This window comes from Cibotium barometz, chromosome 19 (genome assembly GCF_041138505.1).
Source record: "Cibotium barometz isolate CiBa-2024 chromosome 19, ASM4113850v1, whole genome shotgun sequence".
Taxonomy (NCBI): domain Eukaryota; kingdom Viridiplantae; phylum Streptophyta; class Polypodiopsida; order Cyatheales; family Cibotiaceae; genus Cibotium; species Cibotium barometz.
Genome location: NC_141064.1, coordinates 15,569,282 through 15,589,713, shown reverse-complemented (window position 1 = coordinate 15,589,713; position 20,432 = coordinate 15,569,282). Strand labels below are relative to the sequence as shown.

General features: G+C 39.8%; 1 protein-coding gene across 1 annotated transcript; it reads left to right on the top strand.

Moving 5' to 3' along the window:
- Window positions 1–1,121: 1,121 nt before the first annotated feature.
- On the top strand, window positions 1,122–4,942 carry LOC147628262 (LOB domain-containing protein 15-like). The gene is made up of 3 exons (XM_086814128.1): window positions 1,122–1,584; window positions 4,139–4,579; window positions 4,694–4,942. Exons 1-2 carry the CDS (start codon window positions 1,149–1,151, stop codon window positions 4,525–4,527), a joined length of 825 nt encoding a protein of 274 aa, XP_086670254.1. The 5' UTR covers window positions 1,122–1,148; the 3' UTR covers window positions 4,528–4,579; window positions 4,694–4,942.
- The last annotated feature ends 15,490 nt before the right edge of the window (window positions 4,943–20,432 follow it).

Here is a 20,432-nt window from a genome sequence, read left to right as displayed (position 1 = left end):
GTCGCTAAGCTAATCCTTAAAAGCTGCTGTGAGTGAGCGAGCCATTTCAGCTGACTGAGTTGTAATCATGGTTAACCACGCGTAACCAACCCCGACCAGCCAGTGGTTGTTTTCAGCCCATCAGATTGAGATCTTACATCAGCTTGCCTGCTCACTTGCACCTTTTACAGCCGCTGCAGAGACTGCAAGTAATCATTTTCTTAACCTCCTCGACCTGGGCCAGTTATTGACCAGGTATGCTTAATATGCTCACATTATGCAAATTAGGTCAGTATTATGCTTATAATTCAGGCATTAATCTTTCTTAGGTTTGTAATGCTATTTAAAGTATCAATCAGTTAACGCTGAGATGCTCTAACAGAATAATAGCATTCCCTTTGCATAACCGATTTCTGTGAAAAACTAGCGTCGTAGGTTCCTGCAGCTAATTAGTTATACCACGCTGGACCTTGGTAGAGATTTATAACTATCACACCCTCAAATTCAATCCTCAGACCACATTTTTGTTTCAGAGTTTCTTTTCCAAGAAGACTGATACGTGGTTCATTGGAGCTGATAAGAAATAGAGGTCATATAGTGTTGTTGTATGAGCTGATAAGTGTATGAAGTTCAGGACAGAACCACGGTTACACCACATTCATAAGTGTGTTGAATGTCATTTTTGCAAAGCTGATAGGATTGTGCAGTGAGCATGATAAGCACAAGCTCATGTAGCTGTGATATTGTGTGAGCTGATACGTTTATGTTTACCCCCATGTTTGTATCGAAACTCCCTATTGTAGTGAGAGGGAAACGGACCCAAGCCTTGCCTGGGAGGCTCAGAAATTCAAATGCCCTACCTGTTGCACTACAAAACTCGTGGCGCCCCTAGGGTATGTGTAGGGTGTGTGTGTGTGTGTGTGTGTGTGTGTGTGTAACAATGGACCTGCCTAGGGTGTGTTATGGGGGAGGGGGCATGGGCATGGCCTCCCTAGGGTGTGTATGTGCATCACAATGGCTGTGTCTCACAATGGACCTGCCTAGAGAGAGAGAGAGAGAGAGAGAGAGAGAGAGAGAGAGAGAGAGAGAGAGAGAGAGAGAGAGAGATTAGTGCTGATAATATGTTTAGTTTTGCAGGTGATACAATAACATATCTGTTGTGTTGTGGTATGGCATCGTCGTCAGGGTCGTCACCATGCGCTGCGTGCAAATTTTTACGACGGAAATGCACGATCGAGTGTGTGTTCGCACCCTATTTCCCACCAGACCAGCCGCACAAGTTTGCGAGCGTGCATAAGATCTTCGGGGCGAGCAACATCACCAAGCTCCTCAACGACCTGCCCCCGCAGCAGCGTGAGGACGCCGTCAACTCGCTCGCCTACGAGGCAGACGCGCGCGTGAAAGATCCCGTGTACGGTTGCGTGGGTGCCATCTCCTTACTGCAGCGCCAGATTGCCCACCTCCAGCACCAGCTCGCCCTTGCCCACTCCGACTTCACCCGCCTCACCTGCGCCTCCGCCACCGCTCAGCTCCCCTCGTGTCCTCCTTTGGTTAATGCCTTGCCCATCTCCGCCATCCAGCCTCCTCAACAGCACCAGCACGCAGGTTAGTTTTTTTTTTAAGAATATTTAAAATATATCAATCACTGAAGATATACTCTCCTGAGCCCCATCCCCATCCTATTCCAAGTCACACTTGCTATTATTCAGAAGATATTTACATCAGCCAACCTTTTACAACCCTCCATAGCCTCAACCTGTTCCAAGTTACACTATTCAGAAATTTGCAGAGAAAGTCCCATCTTTCATCCTCCCACACAAAAGAGGATTGACTCCAAGATACATGGTTGCCTAACTGCATACACACTATCATCATAGGGCTTAGTGGCAGAACCTTTGGGTGGGAGCTTTTCCAAGACACATTTACCCACCCAGACCTTCACCATAGGTCTTGTGCCCGGTGGATTTTCTACAAATGCCACAAAAGTATAGACACGATGTTTCCCCTTGAGATGCAACCTCTTGGTCCTAGGTCCAAACTTGGGTAGCCTGGTCTTCACTTCCTTGTTGATAATGAAACTCCTGCATACAATCTTTTGTTAGGACTTCCTAATATATAATCTTTTGTTAGGTCTTCACTTCCTTGATAATGAACTCCTACATACAATCTTTTGTTAGGACTTCCTTGATAATGAACTCCATACAATCTTTTGTTAGGACTTCCTAGTATGTACCAAGGCCTACTGTAATGCAGATCATCTGATTCCATTGCAAAGAGATTGTATTGCCTAACATCATTCAGCTTGTTAGCATGATATACAGATCTGCACAAATACATTGTTTCAGTAACATTCAAGCCAGTTTTCCGACAATTATGGAATACTAAATTCTTTCTAGATATCAGGATCTCCCAAAGACAACCATACCTGATAATGTTAAATAACCACTTAGTAACCTCTTCAGATTCTATCCCCTTTCCCAAGACCCAATCCCCCCACAGTCCTTGTTCTCCCAAACCTCTAGCCACCCATTTCTCTATCTTAACCCAAAATTCCCTGATGGCACGAGGTTAGTTCTCTCTCCCTCTCCCTCTCCCTCTCCCTCTCCCTCTCTCTCTAAATTGTCGCCTCTTCTTAATTTGGAATTTCTTCCATTGGTTCCCTTTCTCCTTATAAATTTATAGAACATTTTCAATGTTGCATCAACCAAGATTATCGAGCATATTTACTATTAGTACTCTCCAAACCATAGACCTGCAGCATGCTGCATCAACCATAGACCAAGCGTGTATTTTTACTCTCGAAGCCATAGACCCTAGACGCAGTCTTCATTCGTTTTGAGAGAATCATTATTGCCAACCTGGCCTTACATTTTAAAGCACAAAATCAATTGTGTTCAAACACCAATGTATTTAGGATGATATTTATACACCGATGACCATCCCACCACTTAGATTTGGCGTTAATTTCGAATTTATCCTCACTTAATCTAAACATTCATGTTCGCAATTTTTTAGTTATTCCAGCTGTGGATTGTTATTTTTTCCTTCTACACGGGCTTCTAATGTTGGTATTATTAATCAATAACGTGGAAAAAATCGCACGAAAATGAATTTGTCAACCGTCTTATATTAAATCTGTTACTATGATTTTTCCGTTGGGTTGTTAGTATGAAGGAATAGGGCTTCTGCGCCGACTGGCAAGGCTAATATGCAAAGGTGCATGAACGCATTAATGTATGCATGTATGTGTTAACATGTGAAGCCCGGATCAAAGTATGCGTGCAGGTGTTAACATGCTAAGCCCCGATCAAACGGGGCTTTATGGATGTACAACTTGAGTGACGGAAGTGGCAGATGATGTCGGAGAAACCATCAGTAGCGGCTGCTTCATCTTTGTGCACGGTGGAGGGCATGGGGACACAAGTGAATCGGAGTAGAGACATCATGTATTCCCCTCACTTGCTGAAGGTGAAAGACAACGTGGTTAGAGCTGTGATGAGCGCGAGCAAGGCTCTGCAAGCGGTCGGCTCCCAGGAGTCGAGACAGTTGACAATGCAATCGAAAAATCATAGTAATTTAGATTTAGTGCTTACTAAAGTAGCCAACTGCACTCAGACCTCCAACCACATGCTACTGATGGCTTCTCCGACATCATCCCCCACACTTTATTACTCAAGTTGTATCCCATTTGATCCGAGCTGAACATGTTAACACATGCATGCGTAGTTGTACACATTATAGCATCCATGCACCTTTGCATATTCCCTCCCAAACCACAACTCCCTTTTAGAAAAGGGGGAATGTTAAAGTATGATTTTGCACACACCATATACCTATGCATTCACATACACATGCACCCTTAAGACTCTGAGACCTTCTATATTAAAAAGGCGCTCATACCTTCTATACAACACACAACACCCAATACATCATCTTGAACATACGTTTTAATATACAGGCTTCTTGGCTTCATCTCTGTGTGTGACTCTGAAGCCTGCGCCTCATGGCGTTCTCCTTTGGCTCCCTTTCTGTTTTCTTACATGCGTCTCTACTGATTATACTGTCTGTGGTTTGTTCGGGCGCTCTTTGATTTGAACGTATCATTATAATGAGTAATTAACGTCGTATTTATAGATATTTTTGGTTTGCATCTTTGCAGGCCCATCTGTGTCGACGTTGGGGATGGGAATGGGGCCACCACCCACCTCATTACAGTGCATGGTCACAGATGAGATGTTGTCGGAGGCCAGCGCAGCTAGGGATCAGATGATCTCGGTGAGAGATTACCAAGCAAGAGTCCAGATGCTCGCTAGAGATGCCCAATTCGTCGAGCTTCAAAGAGACACCCACCTTACAAGAGAGCAACTGATAGAGCACATCACAAGAGTAGGGGCTGGTTCCTTGGAGGCTGGCCTTGCCGCCTTTGGGATGGGCGGCGGACCTAATATTCATTCGGGCGCCCTTCTTTCGCCTACCAACTACCCCAGTGAAGGCGGTAGTGCTAGCAGTGGAGGCGGGGGCATGAGCATGAGTCTTTCCCCGCCATGACTAGCCTTGCTTAATGTCAAAAAGAAAAAGAAGTACCTCTCAATATACATAGGTGCTCTCATGACCTTGAATATAAAGTTTTTAACTTTCTTTTTTTTTGTTGGGTATGTGACAAGTTCTCTTTCACATTAAATTAACTTTTTTTGTTTGGGTTATTTTCACATAGGTTATTTTCACAGGACAGAAGCCCCATGAAGTTTTACCTTGACCCCAAGTTTATATCACACTTCTTTGCTCTTTATGATGGCCAGATGGAATGTTACCGATTCGTCAAAGTGTTATCTCAAGAGGAAATCTCTAAGTTGATGTTGAGAATTTGACATGCATGCAAGGTTCTTTTTCAAGGAGAAAAGTGACATGTCATTAGGTAAGTGTGTGTCTAGGGAGGATTTCTGGTAGTCTTAGCAATGATTCCCAAATAAGCCCACACAATCTATGCTTTGAAATGGAAGTTCCATAATTTTTCTTGCTTCTCACAATCTCCAGCTAGATTGCATAAGCCTTGCAATTTATGCTTGGAACGAGAAGGCCATGAGCTCAATTTTGGTAGGGCTATTGAACAAGTCTGGTCTCACTCAAATTTGAATCAAGATCTCAACTATTTGGAAACATTTTAAGAAATTCATTCCTTAATTAGCCCCATTAACCAATCAAGCCTTAGTACCTTGTCCTAAAATTGCCTCTACTAGAATACTAATCTAGGCTTGTGTGGACCTTAAACTTTCCCTTTTTATGGAAGCAACTCTTCTAAAAACAAATAAATTATGTATTAATCCTACCTTTTCATAATGTTTATATGAAGTTATTTATAAGGCAAATATAATATTTCTCTAGGAGATTCATGAAGTACAATGTATTTATATAAAGCATATACACTTAGGCAATTGGTGTATGGCTTCTACTTTTTTGATATTGTGACATCACTTCATGTAGCAATTGTTCTTGAGGTCTTCTCTTGAATCCAATAATCTCCTTGAAGCTAGTACCATGCTTAATATTAGTTATTGTGTTTCAAGGGCTAAGTGCATTTTTAAAAAAATAATTTGATGAACATACTATTTTTTTTTTTACAAAACGCCTCTTTCAAGGGCTAAGTGCATTTTTGAAAAAAAACTTTGAAGGACATGCTATTTTTAACAAAACCACACCTCTATTTAGGGAAACTATTTTCTTTTGTGCTTGTAAAATTACCCCCTCCCTTTCCATCATCCCTCCTTTCCCAAAAAAAGAAAAACCCCTTCTCTTTATGATGGCCTTCAAATTCTATGCCTACTTATAGTGATCCTTTTTCCCTAAAAAAGCACATGTATAGTTTAGCACATGAGGTTTCCTAAAAAAGTGCATGTATGATTTATTAACATATACTATTTCTCATGGTACTTCCATTTTTATGGAAGTGAAATTTTATTATACATCAACCACAACATATGGACTTTCTTGATTTTTAGTCTCACACATTTTGAAGTGTTAATTTTTTCCACACAAGTGGATCTCTTTTCTTTTGCAACTTGAAGCTTACTTCAAAATATAAATGGCATGCAACTAAGTGATATAATAATGGGTTGTAATATTATGTTTATGGGTCAAACGATTCCCACTATTGGTTTCCTTAATAGAGGTAAGTTTAAAAAATACTATGGACCTCTGACCAAAGAATCCTTACGTGCTTCATATGACAAGAAAGCCTCCAAGGAAAGGGCCTCTTAAAATAAGACCCAAGCCTAAGAGGAGGCAAGGGAAAGATGAGCCAAACTAAAACAATAATGAGAAGGGAACCTTAGACTTGGTACACAAGCCTTTCTGGGAGAAGTTGAAGGGGACAGAGAGGAGAAGATAGCACCTCTATGAACATCTATTCAATTGCCTAGCCCTTATGGTAAAATGCTTTATATTGCATTACTTGATATGGGTTCTAGTCACAATCTAATTTCCTTCAATGCATGTAACAAATTGGGAAACCCCAACTCGTAGACACCTCATTAAAGGTGAAAGGTATCCATGGTAGAAATACCAAGGTTCTTGGGATATTACAAATAGATATATACTATGATGGAAGCAAGCAACTTGGTGGCAAACTTCCTGGTTATGCCTGCCAGAACATTACCTGAACCAATAATACTTGGTCCTACATGGATAAAGGCTACAAAATGTATGATTGATTGGTCGATAGGGAGGGTCTCTGTGGGTGACACAACAACTGAACAATCTACTCATAAGCCCCTGACACCTCTCACTATTCTTGAGGGTCGCAAAGAGGAGGAATCTTCAACATCCACAAAATATATACAAGCTTCAAACCCCTCCACTTAAGCATCGAATATCCAAAAAACTCTCAATCCTTCTACCTCCACACAGCAGACATCTGCATATGAAAAGAACGAACAGATTCGACAAGCTACAAAGTGGTAACTCAAGTCTACCTAGAAATGGGTTCCCAAGGATTCTCGATCCATACCATCTCAACTGACCAAGAAACGAGGACCTCAACACAAGAATCGGCCCAGGAAGTCCAAATTACATGTTACCCCAAAATGGATCCCCAAACACTTATTAAAAGCTCAAGGCTACTATGAGGGTAACCATTGTATTTGGATACCAAAACACAATTAAAAAGTATACCCCTAGTCTCATTTTTGCCACTTACCAATTCCCAAACCTCTTCATCAATGATGGATAAAGGCTTAAATAGCTCAAATGGAAACAAAGGAAAAGCTATTGTAATAGAACCTTCACCACCAATGCCCAAAAAGTTCATGATCCCAAAGAAAAACCCTATCACACAGGACATGGCCTTTACATTGCTAAAGGTTACAAAACCATTGATGGATATCCAAGCCCCAAGCCCATTGGTCTCCCTAGATGCGCAACCCACTATGCAAGTGTCAACTCCATTTCTCCTCAATATTGGTGAAACTAGAAGTTGTATCCGATCTTATGAGTGTCCTTTACTGTCGTTAAAGCTAGAAGTTGACCTACCACCACAACAAAAAACAAAGAGCGCTCCTATTAGCCAACAAATATTTATGGAGGAAAGTTGAAAGGGATGGTTGTGAAAAACCTACAATACCTTCCTCGAAGTCAAGGTATGATAGAAAGAAGGAAGGGAAGACTTATGCTAATATCATTACTTTTTCTCTCCATGACAAATTTTATGTCCATATCAAGAGGGAGCCTATTGGAAAAAAGCAAAACCATGACAATCTAGCTTAACCCAGCAGTGTACAACAATATATCAACTATACACATACTAAAAAACCAACTAACCATACACAATATAGCAACTTTACACATACTAAAAAACTGATTAACCATACAAAATTTTTTAAAAAAAAAGATGATGAGAAGAAGCACATATCAAATAGAAGAATGAAATATGACTGTTGTGACTACAAGACGTATGGACTTTTCGTGGACCAACCTAAGTGACCCTAACCTGGACCCAGATTGCCAGGAATGGTACTATCGAGGACAACTGAGTATTATCCCTTTCCAAACCCAATCACACTATTTTTATGCACCAAACCCACTCATGCTATTTTTATGCACCACTATTTTATACACATGAGAACAACACTGTCATTGATCTCCCTATCCTTCTCTACAAGCATGTAAATGTCCCCAGGTGCAATATAGAGATAGTCTTCCTACATTGTGCCAACATTGCAGATAAGTTGCCTTTGTACTTGGGAAAGCCTCTGCGAATTGACCTTCTCCAACTGCACAAGGGTCTCTAAGCTATCATGCACATGTGAGACCTTTTCCTTCACCTCCTTTCCTAACCGACTTTCTTTTCTTCTTGGGAGGGGAAGTAACTTCTTTAACTTTAATATTATCTACCTTTGATTTCCTTTTCAATGCTGGGGGAATTGCGAGGATCTCAAAGGCTTTCTTATCCCTCATTGGCAAGGGATGAAGAAATTTATCAAACATGTACCTCACCCTACTAACAAGCATCAAGTCTTTGTCCATCAAAGTGACTCTTCTTGCACGGGCAGCACGTATGAAGCTATCATTCATGAAGTCTATAAGAAAGTCTTCACAAGCTTCTTGAAGACATGCCACTGCACTGCTCTGCTATCTATAATGTCCTTGCCCTTTGATACTGTCACTATTCTTACAATTTTGAGGAATGGTACCCTAGGGATGAGAAGACGTTAGCCTCTTGTGCTTGCCTTATCTCAACAAACAATTTCTTTTATCTCTGGAGGAAAGTTCTTGCCTTAGATAAATTGGTTCTACCCTTTACTTGTTTTTTCTCTAATGGTTTCTTAGAAGTTGTTGCCTCTTCTACTTCTCCGATATTATCAAGGATGGTGTATGTGTATCTATAGTTGGTTTGCTTCAGGCGTTCCACTCCACGCCTATATTTTGCTTCTACACAGTAACATTCTATATATCATGATCTTGAAGTTTTAGTTGATCACCCCCCCCTTCTATCTCTTACTCTTGTATTACTTTAAATTATTTAAAGCTACTCTCTATTTCCACTAAAAAAGAAAAAAGAAAAAAGTTGTTGCCTCTTGCTCTTGCTCTTGTTCTTGCTCTAGCACACTAAATCTTGCTCTGGCACTGAATCTTTAGGAAGGGAGGGATCTGAGTAAACCATCCTCACAATTTGCTTTGTACAATCCATACTATGAGGAAACTACACTCGACGGTGCTGTCCAGGGAGCGACTACACTCGACGATGCTATCCACGGTGTAATAAGAGAGATCAGAACCTGCCAAATATGTCTACTCGCGCCATGGGAGGAGGGCAAGAAGGCACTGCCCACGCTATCCACGGTGCGATAGGAGGGATCGGAGCCTGCCAGATATGACTCATTGCGTCGTAGAGGGGGGAAGGTGAGAACTCGTTGTCCACATTGTGATAATTGAGATCGGACCCTACTGGATTAGTCTACTCATGCCGTAGAAGGAGGAGGGCGAGGACGCGCTGTCCACGGTGCGATAAGTTTGATTGGAGCCTGACGGATGGAACTACTTGCGCCGTAGAGGGAGGATTGCAGATGCTGCAAAAAGTTATGGAAATAATCACTTAAAAAATACTCGCGCCGTCAATGGTACCCGACAAAAAAAAATGAGTATTTTCTCCATGTTATAAAATGGGGTGTCATCATTGCGAGGATGAAGTAAGCCCTACACGTGGCACTCCGATGATGATGTCAGTCCTACACGTGGCACAACGGCACATTTCGATGATGTCAGCCCTTCACTTCCATCATACATGTATGACGTCAGCCCTAAAAATATCTATATATAGTCGTGCCATGTTTAAATTTTAATTTTTTTATTTCAATGTTTCTAGTCCTTTCTTTGTCCTCGCGTCATGGATTGGCTTCCTTCCCCCTTCACTTGCCTCTGCAGTTCACCGTGTAATAGGTAATTTCGCTTCTTGTTAGTTGTTCGTCCTCGCACCGTGGCCAGCATGGAGCAGGTGGTTCAGGTGGTTCACTCTCCTATGATCCTTTGGAAGATGTAGAGACACTTGAAGAGGTAACAGATGAGCCTAGTGCCAATGAAAACCTATTTGATTTATTAAGGAGAGCTGGGCACGATGAACGTCTTCCAGATGTTGAGCCTATATTCAATGTGCCCTTTAATTTAGAACAAATTGTTAAGGACATGTCAAGCTCTATGCTATGGAAAGAGTGGGAGGTATATAGTAAATTGGTTAGTACAGAAATTATAAATAAGGGATCATCACAATATGTTCACATGTCTAGCTTTGCCCTATCCTCATCTGAAAAGAAGAGCATGTCATGCAGGTGGGATGCCTATTCAGAAGAGCATGTCAAGCAAGTGGGATGCCTATTCAGAAGATAAGAGGATAAAAAATTTTCTTGAACACTGTCCTTTGCACAAGAAAAAGTGCAAAGTTCTTGAGTACTACTTAGGATTTGTGGCTTATCTATTTCTTCATGCAGATAAAGAGGACTATACAAAGGATGAATTGGAAGTTCAGAAGGGTCAAAAGGTTTCACAAGCTTCATTTGTCTCACAGAGATTGAATTTGATGATGAGGTTATGGACCTAGTTTTTGGTGATGAGGAGAGCCTTCTAAGCACAGGTTTTGATGTTGGTAGGCATCCACTGTTTATTGATGAGGGATCATCTATACATGGAGAACACTTAAAATCAAACTTTGTCCTCCCTAGGCTGCCCTCCTTTCTTATAAATGGCAAGAATTTTATTCTTCTCTCCCACATATACAAAAGCATTATAATTTAAGGGAGGATTATTACCTTGCAATTATAGCAAATGGTTGTGAAGCTACCAGGGGTATACTCGATGTGGAAAATGAACATAAAGAGGAGTTTCTAAAGTTGGATACTGAGGTGATAGAGAACTTCATTGAAGCCCCTAGAGCCATGTCATTGTGCTTTGAAAAAGCCAAGGAGATTGAATCTTCTCTTCCCATAGAGCTAGAATTTCAAAGTCTTCATTCAAGAGGAGTTAGAAATTACTGAAGAAGAGAGCCCTTGCCCACCCTTGATCAAGGAAATGAAGAAGGCTCCATCAACCTTTGGGATGCATCCAAGTTGGAAGAGGATGAAGACCAGAAGGTAATTTAGCTGTTCTTGAGTGAGTGAATTTATGTGATTTATGGCATTGGACTGAATTTACATGAAAGCTAAATTCTTTGTTTAATGCAAATTGAGCTTGATGATGTCGATGGTTTCCTTGGACGTGGAGGTGCTACCCGTGCAAGAGTTGGCCAAGATGCTCCTCTTGCACACTATATCCCGTCTATTATTGACAAAGAAATATTTATTTTCTACCACATCAAATATTCTAGTGATGCTGAAATTCCACTTCTCACACTCAAGGCACTACATTAGGGGGCATTTAAACATAAAAAGGGCCCTGTAAGGATCCCTAATTTTAAGGAATTAAGACTAATTTTATTGGGGCTTAAGGAGACAAACCTCATAATGACGCCTACTTTTGGCCCTAAAAGTAGTTTTCCCTCTCTAGGATTCTCTTTCTAGCCACTAAAACTCTTGAAACATCATCAATCTCGTCCATATAGGGGCCCCAAAAATATTTTTTATTACAATTCAAAATAATTGTCTCAAAATAACTTTCAATCATATTTAATGCACTTTCATTGTGTTTCTGAAGTTCCCTCAATTCCATATCAACAGATTTAAAAGACAATCTCGTTTAATACACTTTCATTGCGTTTTTGAAGTTCCCACAAATTCTAAATCAACAATCATTAAAAGACAAGGAAAACTTACGTTTTTTTTATTTTTTTTCACTTTTAAATGAATAAAAAATAAAAAGTTTAATTTAAATTTAAATTTTCCGATAGGGTAGCAATTTAAAATTTATATTTTATAGCAAACCCACCTAAAAACCGTTTTCTTCATTGATTACTATCACATCTCCTCTCTGTCCGACTCAACAACTAAAAGATTCTCTCTCTCTCTCTCTCTCTCTCTCTCTCTCTCTCTCTCTCTCTCTCTCTCTCTCTCCCTCCCTCCCAAGCCCTTCTCTTATTGCAGTAGGTCTCTCTTTCTCTCTCTCTCCCTCCCAAGCCCTTCTCTTATTGCAGTAGGTCTCTCTTTCAAGCTTCTCTTTGGGATCCAAGCTATCTACCATCTTCCATTGTGTCTACTATGGCACTCATAGAAATAACAAACACCTCAAATTCATCACGAGTAAGGAAGGCAGATTTGCATATTCGCATCTTGAATGAATATGCACTTATCAGAAAAGAACGTCTAAATGCACAGGAGACGCAAGAAAGAAGACAGCAGGGTCATTTTGTAATGTGGATCTTTGGGTTGATGGGTATTTATATCCTAATGATCCTTCTTCAAACTTCTCTCCACCTTTCACAGACCTACCCTCATTCATTCATTTTGTTGAAGAGGGTGAGAATGGGCTCCTTGGATATTGCAAACGCTTAAGTATATGTGATGCATGGAAGGTTCAATTTCTAAACTCACAAATTCATAGCTTGCAAGTCACTTTAAGTAGTGTAACAAGCTCTCAAAATTGCACAAAAGCAGGACAGCCACAAAGGAGCGACAAAAATTTCAAGACAAACTTTCTAATTTTACGAAGTCCATGGTTGATACATGGGGTGAAACCAACATTACGCACTACATGGTAAACACATTTGCTCCTTCCTACTGGATATTAAGAAACAAGTATGAATAACTATACTAACTCTCTTAATTTTTGTGCAGCACATTCTTTATGCTCATGGTGCATACTTCATGAATGAGTAAGGTTCTTTGGACATGTGGAGCACACAAGGAATGGAGAAATCTCACTATCAAGCTAGAGGAGTATATTTTAAAAACACCCAGCATGGAGGAGGGAAGACTCATACAAATTACCTCAAGGCGATGTTTAACTGGTTTTACAAATACACTTTTGGGCAAAAATTATCCATGGAAAGGGCACTTATGAGTAATCTAGCAAGGGTAGCATGAAATAATTCCAAATAGAGAAGATTACTAAAGTGGAAAGTTGGCATAGGACCAGCACGTCATGCAGCATGGAGATCTTCACGAAGACTCATAGGAAGAATTTGGAAGTAGAAACAACACTTTGAAATTGAAAGTATTTGGAATAAAGTTGTAAACATTTTTGACTTAGGAAGTAGACAATGATTGGGGTTGTTAACATTTTTGACTTAGGAAGTAGACAATAAAGTTGTAAACATTTTTGATTTAGGAAGTAGACAACATTTAGAAAAAAGTTATAAAGCTTTTTGACTTGAAAATAAAAAATAATTGCACCATTCCATTATATTGAAGATTTACAGTGAAAATATTTACAACGAAAAGAGCTAATTGCTCTTGAGTCTCTTCTCTTCTTGCTCCCCCTCTTCGGTAGGCATTTTCCCTCTATAACGCAAAAACTTCTTACGGCTATAGCCCTGAGTGACTTTGCAAAAGGATTGAAGGACTATGTTGAAGGAGACAATGAGGAGCTGCTAGAGTTGTCTGAAGAGAATGCCACTTTAGTAGATATAAAGGCATTCAAGGACTAGAATCAGGGTGCTAGGAAAGTCATGTATTGTCTTTTGATCAATGTCACAGACACAATGATAGAGGATACATACATGATGCCAACACTCCAGCAGTTTCATGGCAAAACCTAGTGTGCAGATGTTCCAAACTAATACAAAGGCAAGGAAACTTTCAACTAAAACAAGAGCAGGTAGAGGTTATGGTTGAGGTCAAGGTGGCGGCCGATAAGGAAACCAAAATTTTGGACAACAACAGTTCAATGATTTTCACAGCAGAGCAGCAAGCATACATAGGTGGAAGAGGCCAGTCTAGAGGAAGGGGGAGCCAAAGAGGCCGAGGTGGTTGGCAAAGAAATCAGAGTGCAAATAGCATAGAGTGGTACTATTATGGCAAACCAGGGCACATGGCAAATGATTGCTGACATTAAAAGTGGAAAGTTACAAGCAAGGAAACTATGCATCATCTAGTAAACAGGGTGGTGATGATAGAAGTGACAAGCTATTTTGTGATGCAGCACATGCTCAATTCCACAGTAGGAGATGTGTCAAGATCTCAAGATATATGGTATGTGGATTTTGGAATCCCTAACCACATGACCAGCCATGGTGAGTGGTTTAGAGACATGTAGAAAATGGAAAAACTAGGTTATGTAGAAATAGGTAACGATACCGCGATCCCACTACGCATGTTGGTAAAGTGCCATTGTCTATGCAGGATGGCAAAATTAAGGTTTAATCCTCAAGGATGTTTTGTGGAAGACTTCAAAAATCATTGTTGCTTGGTTGCAAAGGGTAACATAAATGGTAGGATGTTTACTTTGATGTAAACATGCCTAAGGTAAAGGAACCATGTTTACGCATGGAACATGTGTGTCATTGTAGATATTGACATATGGCACAAGTGCATTGGTCATGTGAATATACAACGACTGAAGTCTATGTAGGCCCAAAATATTGTTGCAGATTTGCCAAAGTTTAAGTTCAATAGTATGCATAAATTATGTGAAGCATGCTAGCTTGGTAAGGAGGCCAAACATGCTTCCCACATGAAAAGCATGTGAGTGCAAGGCCATTAGACATTACACATTTGGATGTATGGGGACCGACCAAGACTGCAATAATTTTAGGTGACAGGTATTATGTTACATTCATTGATGTGACCACACTAGGAAAGTGTGGGTTTAGTTCATGAAGGAGAAAAGTGAGGTTTTTGCTAAGCTTTCAAAGATTTAAAGACTTAGTTGAGAAGAAAAAAGGTATGTAAATAAAATTCCTGAGATCAGATGGTGGGGGAGAATATTTATCCAATGAGTTCAGCGATTTCTTGAGAAAGTAGGGAATCAAGAGACAGTTTACGTACAGGGAATCAAGACAGTTTACATTGCAGAAGTGACAGGTACCTTGATGGGTGGCTAGAAAGAATATGCCACATTATTTTTGGTTTAGAAGAAGTAGCAACTGTTGTGTACATTATGAATAGGACACCCACTACAACTGTTCATGGTATGAGGCCTGAACAAAAGTTTATAGGCATAAGACTGGATGTGTCTCACTTGAAAGTGTTTGGGTGTATTGCATATGTACATGTTCTTGATGAAATAAGAACAAAATTGGATCTAAAGGCAAAGAAATGCATCTTTATTTGTTATGCTATGGAGCAGAAAGGTTATAGATGTTATAACCCTACCCACTCATGAGATGCGAGTAAGCAGAGATGTTGTCTTTGATGACATAAGTAGCTGGTATGCACCAGTGGTGAAGGCAACAGAAGATGCAGATGTAGAAGTGTGGATGATGCACCACATGTAGAGCATCAATCATCACAGGTGCTTAGTGGACCTGGAGAGTCCTCTAGCAATGGATCTAATGTTAGTCCATGGTCAGGTCCATGGTCAGGCAGGTTGAAGATAGATGTAGGGATACATGTATCACGTAAAGGGAAGGAAAAGGTAGATCAACCTTTTGTGCCTGATCTGTCAGCATGTCACTCATATGTGGATGGTGATTCTAGCAACTTTGATAAAAGCCTTGATGAGGAGCTTGGAATTCTGTCTATGGGTAATCCTGGTGTAAGGAGAACTAAGGCTATCTTGAGGAAACCTAGCAGTGATCGATCTGTATGCAGGTCTATGAGGCTTAGGTACCCTGTTGATAGGTTGAGATATAATGGATGTACAACCCATCATTATTTTTACATGGTTAAAGCAATACAAGAGTTGGAGCCCACTTGTTTTGAGTAGGCACTTGGATATTAGAAATGGGAAGCTGCCATGAATGAAGAGATGGTAGCATTGGATGCAAATGCAACATGGGAGTTCATGCCTTTACCTAAGGAAAAGAAGGCAATTGGATGTAAGTGGGTTTATAAGGTCAAACATAACACTGATGGTTCAGTGAGTAGGTATAAGGAAAGATTGGTTTTGCCAAGGGCTATATGTAGACTTATGGCATTGACTATGAGGAGACATTCGGCCCGGTTGCAAGAATGGCAACCATGAGAGCTGTCATTGCTATGGCTGTAGACTTATGGCATTGACTATGAGGAGACATTCGGCCCGGTTGCAAGAATGGCAACCATGAGAGCTGTCATTGCTATGGCTGTAGCAAAGGGTTGGTCTTTATATCAGATGGATGTAAAGAATGCCTTCTTGCATGGTGATTTTCCAAGAAGAAGTATACATGATGCAGCCACTAGGTTATAAGAGTGATGCACAACGTAAAGCCTTGTATGGCTTGAAGCAAGCACAAGAGAATGGCAGGGAGTATCCTGTTACCATTGGATTTCAGATATCTAATGTAGATTTTTCACTTTATGCAAAAAAGATAGATAGAGAGAGCATGCTATTATTAGTCACTATATGGATGACTTGATTATCATTAGTGATAGTGATATCATTAGTGGCAGGGAGTATCCTGTTACCATTGGATTTCAGATATCTAATGTAGATTTTTCACTTTATGCAAAAAAGATAGATAGAGAGAGCATGCTATTATTAGTCACTATATGGATGACTTGATTATCATTAGTGATACTGACATATCCATATAGATGAAAATTTATATATTTTCTACATTAGCTGAATACATAAATTTGATTCTTTTTAATTTTAAAAATAGTTTTCCTTACCAGAATGAGCTCTAATTTTATGTGTACATATAAGTATCATGGAACACCTCCTAGATAAAATATCAACCCCATCAGAGGTCTGTAGGGCCCTTGTCCGAAGGCTCGCGTGTATAGACTTGGTATTAAAAAAGAAGGCCTCTACACGTGAGCCTTCGGACAAGGGCCCTACAGGCCTTAGATAGGGTTGATATTTTATCTAAGACATGTAAACTATATGATCTACGCACATAATAAATTTCAACCCATTCTGATCATTGCACACCACGCATCAATTTTTTCTAGGAAAAAAATTATTATCGCATAAAATAGCACTTGCACATGCATGCTCATGATATAAGCCACATGATCTATGCACAGAACAAATTTCAGCCCATTATGATCTATGCCCACCATGCGTCAATTTATCCTACACATGCACAAATAAAAAAGCACCTACATGTGCACATGCACTTGCAAATTTTTTTCCACGAAAATATAAGAATATACACTAACATTAGAAATGAAGAAAACTCAAAATATTCAAATGAATGGGCAAGTCTGGTACACAACATTGGAAACAAGGAAACTTAAAATATCCAAATCCGGTACATTCCATAAAGTACAACTAGTTGAGTAGAACTAAAGGAAAACGTGAAAACACAAAATGATACACGAGCATTTACATAGCTCTTCAAACCATGTCATGATTAAGGTTGAATGCATCACTATTGTTACGAATCCTACAAACAAGAGTGAGATCCGAGGGATTGAGTGTGATGCGTTGGGCATGGATGGCTAACAATAGTGGACCATCATGCATGAGATCCACCAAGTAACTTTCAACTGCCTCTTGAAAAGCAAGCAACGCTTGGGCTGACCATCGCTCCACATTATATGCTTGATCTCTTGAAAAGTACTTGTAGTAATTTTCCCTTTGTAGATCTTGTAGTATTTCTCACACCAACCTCGAGAAAGGTGCCTTGGGTATAATCAACTCATGACTTTTCTGGAACCTCCTAATTTCATGATGAAGAGCGGCGGTGCCTGGTCTCCATCTTCTCTTCTTATGCGTAGGTGGACAAGCATTTCCAGCTGGAGCAGTGGGAGTAGCTTTCCTAGCTGGAGCAGTGGGAGGAGCTTGACCTTCATCATTATCGTTGTTAGTACGTTCACTAGATTTGGATGAATGAACCAGTGTCATGGAAGGCATCTTGTTTTCTCTTTGCTTAGTACACGCCATACTCACAAGCTAGAAGGAATGGAAAGAAATGGAGGAATGGAGAGAAATGAAAGAAGTGCCTTTATTTTATAAATGGAACTTACTATAAGTTATTGACACTTACTTTTAAAAAATATCAACACTTACTATAAGTTATTGACACTTACTTTTAAAAAATATCAACACTATTAAAAAGTTATCCATGTTGACTTTAGTAAACACTTATTTTGAAAAAGTTATCGATGTTGACAAAAGCAAACAACTATTTCTTTAAAACATTGGATTATTCCAATAATCTCATAAACATAAAATGTTATTTCATAATTACAATTCTATCGACTCTCTTATAAACATAAAATGTTATTTCATATTTCCATTTGCTACCGACTCTCTCTTGGGTTGTCAACCATTCTGCATGATGTTCTTTGGCCATGCTATTTTCATATCTTACTTTCCCTCACTTCATATATTGCCCTGCAAACAGCTTCTCTATTCTCCTATACCACCATTGGAGTAACTACCTCATAGGATTGGAATCATTGATTCCACCTCCATGTGCTGTTGCCTTTTGAAATCCGCATCGAGCTTGCCAATGAGATTGCTCCATGCCTTGTGTGGACCATATCGCCAAACTTCCTTGTTCAGCAAAGTATGGACCATGAGCCTTAAGTATGTGCTGTATTCAAAAACAAAGGATCCACAATTAAACTCAAAATATTACATTCATAATTTAATTGTAAAAATGAAATGGAGACTACTCTGACCATATATTAGTGTGTAATGCAATTTGAAGTCCATGCCTCTGTCATTGAGTTATGAAAGTTTACAACCGCCTCTTTAAATGCATTGGCATCATCAGAATTGAAGTCATCTTTTGTAAAAGTGGTGCTAATTCATCAAGTGCAATCCACAGATTTCCCTTTGCTATCCACGTCTGTCCCCCATTGCTCCGATCAGGGACAGCCATGTGTAGTTTTTTCCATGCTTTGTGCTTCTCTGATTGTTTTACAAGCAACTTACCATCTTCATCTCGTGGTGGAGATAAGAATTTCCTAGCCTCCTTCACTCCCAAAATACGGTTTGCATGGTAAATTTCCACTCTTTCCTAACGTTTTCTCATCCTTTTTTATTTCTACTCGGCCCTAGTGCAATCCAACATCAGACATGACTTGTTCTACCTTCTTGCATGTTGCATCAACATCTGAAGCAAGCTGTATCTTGTAGACAAAACACATGTACTCAAACGCCAACTTCTCTATTATCCTTACTATGCAATTATGCAAGGTGTAGAAGTGGACCCTTGTTAAGGTTATTTCTAAAATAGGATCCCACTTAGGATCTAAAGGCACCAACATTCCATTCCTTTGAACACACTGGTCACGTGTTGGAGCACCACATTGTCATGTCCTTGCAATCCATTGTTTCTTCCCATCACTGCCTTTCTTTCTAGATTGCATGCAATATAAGCAAGGGAACTCAGCTAATGATGAATTTGAAATACCAAAAATACATTTAAATGTTTTTAAATCGCCAGCAAGATGCCATTCTACCTTGTATTCACCAAATCCATCAACATGCAAAACTTCACCATTGTTTTGCCATCGTACAATATCTGGTATCTCTGTTAAGTTTAAAAAAAAAATCTTAAGTACTTCATGGTCCTTCTTTGGTACCTCAAATGCAACAAGCCACCATATTTCATTCTTCGATTGCACACTAAAATATTTTGGATGTTTTTAATTGATGCTAGGATCCAATGCCCTATTCATTAGTGTCAAGCTAACATGTTCAAGCTTTTGGCCCTTAACGACTTCACTCTCATCAAGCTTCAAAAAAAATTGAAGCTTACCTCTACACTCTTCGATAGACATGTTGTAGAACTTTACCATTGCTGCTTGTAACTTGCATACATTCAATACAAAGTTATTGTCTACATGCAATTTGAAGGGCATTTCCTTTGATCCAAACTTAAGCACCTGTGTATGTTCCAAATGCATTGGCTCACCAATTGTGTCTAAGACTTTTGCATTAAGATCTTTTCGTGCCTGCTTTACATGGAACGGTTTAGGGATGGGCACCACCTGTCTTTGTTAAGAACAGCCTTAAATCGTGCATCCAATTACTTATAAATCATAGCATAGGATTCAGAGATAATCCCTACCTTGTCACATATGCCTTAAGCATCTATAGCTATGAAGGTATTGCTTACCTCCTTCAAACGTACTCTTGCAAGATCATCACCAATGGTTTTGAATTTGGTTTTTTCCAATGCATACCTCACCATACCTTTGCTTAAGACCTTTGCAATTGCATCATCAACCTCTTCACTTGGGTTGGAAAACATATTCTTCATGTTTGCACATTGTGCATAGACCCGCCGATTATATTTCCCACTCCCATTGCTGCCATCTTTTTGTTGTCCTTCTCCAAACCCTGCATTTTACAATGCAGTTCTGCAGTGTCTACCCCGACAACATGCATCGCATTTTCCATAACATGCATCGCATCTTGCAGACTCTAATTATCTCTCTCCTTTTCACTTATTAGTGATTTTGTGAGCTCCTTAATCCTTGCATCCATGCCCATCA